The sequence below is a fragment of the Leptonychotes weddellii genome, chromosome 4 (assembly GCF_054177405.1).
Source record: "Leptonychotes weddellii isolate Sample4059 chromosome 4, ASM5417740v2, whole genome shotgun sequence".
NCBI classification, from domain to species: Eukaryota; Metazoa; Chordata; class Mammalia; order Carnivora; family Phocidae; genus Leptonychotes; species Leptonychotes weddellii.
The window spans coordinates 102009777-102015776 of NC_138372.1; the positions used below are offsets into that span (position 1 = coordinate 102009777).

General features: G+C 42.3%; 1 protein-coding gene across 2 annotated transcripts in view; it reads right to left on the reverse strand.

Moving 5' to 3' along the window:
- ATP6V1H (ATPase H+ transporting V1 subunit H) overlaps positions 1 to 6000 on the reverse strand; it is a 107524-nt gene that overhangs the window by 26324 nt on the left and 75200 nt on the right. For both annotated transcript variants that reach the window (XM_081815991.1, XM_081815990.1), the window contains one exon: positions 5431 to 5532. In XM_081815991.1, coding sequence (XP_081672117.1) covers positions 5431 to 5532 — 102 coding nt within the window. The remainder of the gene's footprint in view (positions 1 to 5430; positions 5533 to 6000) is intronic.

The following is a 6000-nucleotide window of genomic DNA, read 5'->3' on the forward strand; positions in this document are numbered from 1 at the left end:
GAGCCACCCAGGTGCCCAAAGCTGCCATAGTTTCATGGATGCCTGTAGAAGACACTGAGACTCCTGGGCCAAAGACAAATGATAGTTTGTCAAGGTAATTGCAATAGCAAGAATATTAGAACTTTGTGCTGGTTCCCCAAGCCACAATTTCCAGAGGAAAACATGAAGAGAGTTCAATGAGCCCTGCACACACAATGTGAAAAAGAGGAACCCAGAACTTAAGGAACCCAAATCTCTCCTAATGGACAGTAAGCATCCTGCCCTTTGCTCCCAGGAAGACATCTATTTGAAAAGGACATTTAATGTGCAAGAAGGACAGAAAGTTGAGAGATATCTCCCCACAAATAAAACCTTCATTTCTACATTATTTTGCTTTCTGGCAAGTTTATCTATGAATATATCACTCCACTGGTCACTGTGATTAATCTGGCTGATGCAGGCTGGAATCAAATCCATAGCAATAAAGCACCATGATCTTATCCATGTGCCCCAAGGTCCTGGATCTAACCAGCTGAAAAAAATGCCATAGTGTAGTGACCTTTACACTTGGCATTAATCCAAGTACAGATGGATACATAAAGAATGCGGAGATTCTTCCTTGCCCCAAGAAGGAAGTCTAGGGCAATTCTGTCATCTATAACAAATGCTGGCCAGTGAGTTGAGGTTAACTTGAATGTCTTCCAGGGTTAAGGTAGTATCACTGATCACTTCTTTTTGGGAACGCCACTGAATCAGCAAAGGTAGTTCCTTTCATAGAGATCTCCACGTTCACCTGAGGACTATATGATCTACTGGTAGTGTTTCCTTGAACACTTAACAGGCTTCTTACGACTACTCCTAATGTGTAAGTTACTATGGTTTGGGGAGGGAAATAAGTTCGTGCCTGGCCTTCATACAGGAAGTACAATACCAAGGATGCTCGTGGCCTCTGGAAAGAAAGTGTTCACAACTGTTGGGCCACCCAAATGAGATCTTCGTCAGTGGTGGTGGTGGGGCAGGGGGTAGGGCACACCAGTTGACGGTGCCCTCACTGTGGCTTCCCAGATGGATGGTGAACCTTAAGCGGTTTCAGTTCAAGTCAAATACCTGAGTCTAGTCCTGGTTTTAGGAAAGAATGACCTATTTGTCTATAGTACCAGATAGGTGATATTTGCTGCCCCATGGAATGGCTAAGAGTGGCTCCAGGATGGAGGGTGGGGCAGACATAAAGACCTATTGACAGGTATTTTGCTTGGGAGGTGCAAAAGCTATTGTTATCCCTTTTGTTTCCAATAGACTTTTCAATAGGTTAAAGGGAATGGCCATCAAATTGTGGCAGCACTCTCTGGAGGTAGACGACAGCAGTCAATTAAACATTAAGTGTCCAACAGTTGAGAGATCTCCGTGTTTTCCTTCATGAGGAAAGCTATAGGGACAATTCACTGAAAAACAAAGATCATTAATATTCTCCCTCTCTTGTGTCTCTATTTTTGTCTTTGTAGGTGCTAAAGTTGTAACCCTTCCACTGCTACAAAATCAGTATGTCCCAGTCCAGCAGCTATAACTTCACCTATTTTATAGTCATTGACTAAATGTATCCAGACCTTTGGTCTAGAAGGGTCAGTTGACAAGAAGGGCAAGAGCAATGCTATAAAACTTGCAGAGATGGGCTATGGGAGTGATGCTTGCAAGATGGCGGAATAAGACATCCTTCACACGTATCTCCCCTCTTCAACAGCAATAATTTAGTATCCATCCATGGAAAAGTGCCTTCCTGGGAACTCTGAGATCCAGGTAGGGGACTGTGAAACCCTGGTGCACTCTCCAACTGAGGAAAGACATTTTGAGATGGCAGAATCACACCTAGGCAGCTGATTCACTGACTGTGGTCCTGGCTACAGACCCGGACACAGCTCTAAAACGCTGAGAATTCTGCTACCATCCCATTGGTTTTGGTTCTACCACCAACAAAATAAGCCAAGGGACCTTGGAGGAGTCACACCTACCCATCCATCAGCTAATAGGCACACAGACCTCGGTCCCAGTTGTGTGGACCCTGAAATAGCCCTTGAACAGGCTCCAGCCTCTCTCTGCTGAGGTCTGGGAGTCCCACCCTTACCCAGGAGGTAAGCCTGACAAATGCTGTCAAACTGCAGATTCTGAAAGGGGCCTGTAACTGGTCTCCAGCTCATTCTGGCCAGTCCTCACACATTCTTGCTGGCAAAGAGACCCAGCAGGAGACTTCTGGTTGCACCCTTATACATTCTGAAGGGTCCTATGTGTGGCTCTAGCTCCATCACAGAAGGCCTGCCAGCAGGCCAACCAGCTTCAGGGACCCAGCAGGAGACGCTCTGACAATACTCCCAGAGATGCTAGAAATGGCCCTATACTCAGCTCCATCCCTTCCCAGCCAGTCCATGAGCAGTACTGCTGACCCAGAAAACCAGTGGGAGACACTCCCATCTGCACCCCAGAGATCCTGAAAGGGTCCTATATTTGGTTCAATTCCCTCCCAAGCTGTAGTCACAAGCAGTCCTCCAACACAGGGATTTGGTGGGGGACATTCACATGTGCCTCAGGAGATCTTGAAATGATCCTATACTCAGCTTCAGTTCCTCCAGCCAAAGTCAGGGAGCAGTTCTACCCACCCAGGGACCTGTGGCACAAATACCCATCTGTGCCTCCAAATATGCAGACTTCAGTTGTGGCCGGGATACCTGAAACAGCCCTGGAACTTGGTTCCAGCTCCTCTCCGCCATGGCCCAGGGCCTATCCTGCCCACCCAGGGATCCATCAGTGACCAAGCAGCAGTCCTCCCTGGGACCTGGTAGGAGCTACACCCACCCATACACCTGGTAAGGGGACAGCTAAGGACACAACTGTGGAGCCTGATGGACAGACCCTTGTCCCAACATCACCCTGCTGAACAAGGTACTGGAGGCAGTCCCAGCCATCTGAAGACCAGACAGGAAACATGCCTACCTAAGACCGCAGTAACAAACCTGCCAACTACGGACACCACTGCAGACTCGTAACTGTGCATAACCCACTCCAACCCGGCATGAATGTAATTCCAGAGGTAATGTCATCCATTAGCCCAGGCGACAGAGAAGAGGTCATTATCTGCTGAAAATGGCCTTAAAGACTGGAAAAGGTATTTACTTCTTCAAAGGCACAGACGTCGATGCAAGGTTACACAGACCCCAAAGAATCAGGTAAATATAATACTACCAAAGGAAAATTAATAAAGCTCCAGGAACCAATCCCAAAAAAACATATATCTAAAATTTCCCTAACAAAGGATCAAAACTGATCCTTTACAGAAACTTAAGGAAATGAAAGAGAACACAGAGAGACAACTGAACTAAATTAGAAAAACAACACATGAACAAAATGACAAGAAAGAGAAATAAATAGAACCAAGCAGAAATCTTGGAGCTGAAGAATACAATGACAGAACTAAAAAATGCAATAGAGAGCTTGCACACACAGACTTATATACCTGCTGTATCTGTGCCATCTGCTTCTGAAGTGCACCCAGAATAAAGTTCTATGTGAGACCAGTAACGAAGGTTTGCTGGGTCAGAATGAAAACATCCTGCAGTTCAAACACTGAGTGATTCAGTAGCTACACTCAAGGATTTTCTGTTTTTCCTGAAGTAGGTACCAATATGGGAAACTGAGTAGTTTCCCATATGGCATTTGCCTAATGTTCTCTCATTTACCTTCCAGAAGAGATGCATTTTCCACATTTACCCATCATATGGAGTTCAGAGATGTTCATGCTCATTATTCTCACCCAAAAGAAGTGCAAGAGAAACTCTCCAAAGGGACATGAATGACAACCTCTTCTCATCTCTGAGACCAAAGGCAGGCTGCCCCTTACCCACCCCAAGCCTACTCCATATAGCAGTGTCAATCCTGACAACTCAGTATGTAATCCATGCGATATGCCACAGCCCTGGCAAATTCTGCTCAGATGAAACTGTCATAATTTTGGAAGTGAAGTTTACCAAGGTCCACCAATAAAAAGCAGTCTGAGTTACTATAAATAAATCAGATCTAGAACAAACAAGGTGAAGATCAAAAATAATATAGTCCATAGACACTTGGAGAGAAAAGATAAACTGCTTGAAGAGATGCATTTCCATCCAGTCACTGACATGATGTTTTATAATGTTTAAATATTTATACCCTATAAGAAGAAGAGGAAGTTATGAAGTAATTGTGGAATGTTAAAGTATGCAATTACTTCTGTGGCTCTGCCAATTTTTGCTCACATTCTAAGATGTTCTGGGCTTACTTGACACTATTTTATGATAAGTAAGATAAATACTGTCATGTCTTCCTTAAACTTTGATGAATATAAAATATCCACATTAGTAATAATAAAAGTAGCTAATACTTATTGAGTACTTGCTATGTACCTCCTGGCACTACTCTGATCATTGTACTAGGTTAATTAATTTAATCCTCACATCAGCCTCATGAGAAAGAAATATGACTACTGTCCCAATTTTATAGATTAGAAAACCAACTAGCAAGTGAAATAGCAACAATTCACACCAAGGCTCTATGCATTTCTGCTTTTCCAAATAACAGAAAATAGCCCTCTTATACCATTTAATGTTTTCTCTCTTGATACAATATTGGTACCCTGATTTCTTATTTTTCCAAAAAAAAGCCTAACTTTTCATTGTTAATGTATCTAAATGATTTTAAACTATGTGGCTAGCATCACCATGTCTGTAAAGTCTTATCTGTCTCATCCCACAAGGAATTCCTCTCTTTTCAATACTCTGAAATACAAAATTCTATTACTATACATCTAGTATAACTTTACTTTACAGGTATTATATTTTCTTTAATACTGTGAATCTAAGAAGAGAATCTAGGATTCTCTCTCTCCCTCTCTCTCTGCCCCTTCTCCCCCCATGCGCACATGTCCACTTGCTCTCTCTCTCTCTGAAATTAGTAAGTAATCTTTAAAAAATAATAACAACGGGGCGCCTGGGTGGCTCTGTCAGTTGGGCGTCTGCCTTCGGCTCAGGTTGTGGTCTCCAGGGATCATGGTCTCAAGCAGGGAGCCTGCTTCTCCCTCTCCCTCTGCCCCTGCCCCCCACCAGCTTGTACTCGATTTCTCTCTCTCTCAATAAAATCTTTTTAAAAAATTAAAAATAATAATAATAATGTTTCATCGTCTCTGTAACTACTAGTAGTCAAAAAATAACCAGCACTCACAAAATGGCTACTGAATTAAAATCATACAAACCAAAGAAAATCCTGAACGTGAAATTTCTAATGTGGTCTCTGCTGGCCACTACACCATAGTATTATACTGATACTTTTATACTGCCCATTTTTAATTAGGTTTATTATAATTCCCTATATTATGGGCATCTTGATTTCACTTACTCCATTAGTTCCTCTGCTAAACTACTTTTCCCTTACCGTTTGCCTCGTGGATAATGCCGCACATATTCTCCAACATCATGAGCAGCAACAGCTAAGACTTGTGGATCATCCGACACCTCCAGAAGTTTTGTCAAAATTCTGAAATAAATTTAATCCAAAGAGAGACTGATTTCTAGTTGTTCTACAGGGCACAACAGAGTACAGCATATTTGCAGGTATCTCCTGAAAATAGACATTTACAAATATATTTTCTATAGATATTACTATTACACATAATATATTACATATGACTTAGCAGTTTTCAAATCTTTACATATATATACCAGGTTATTTTCAGATTCATAATGTATACCACACACAATTCCCAAAATATCAGTAACTCCCTTTCCTGCTCTCTCAAAAAAGACAGCTAGGGTGGGAGTTAATGTTATTTTAATATACAATTACCAATGAATCCTTGCCAATTATATTTTGAAGATTAATCATTTGTAAGCCTTTTGTCAGTATTAAAAAGAAGTTACTTTAAGCTGTGATCAATATGGACCATGAGCCCTGAGCACACACATTCCCCACCCCCTCTCCCCCCCGCCACTCCAAGTCTCAGGA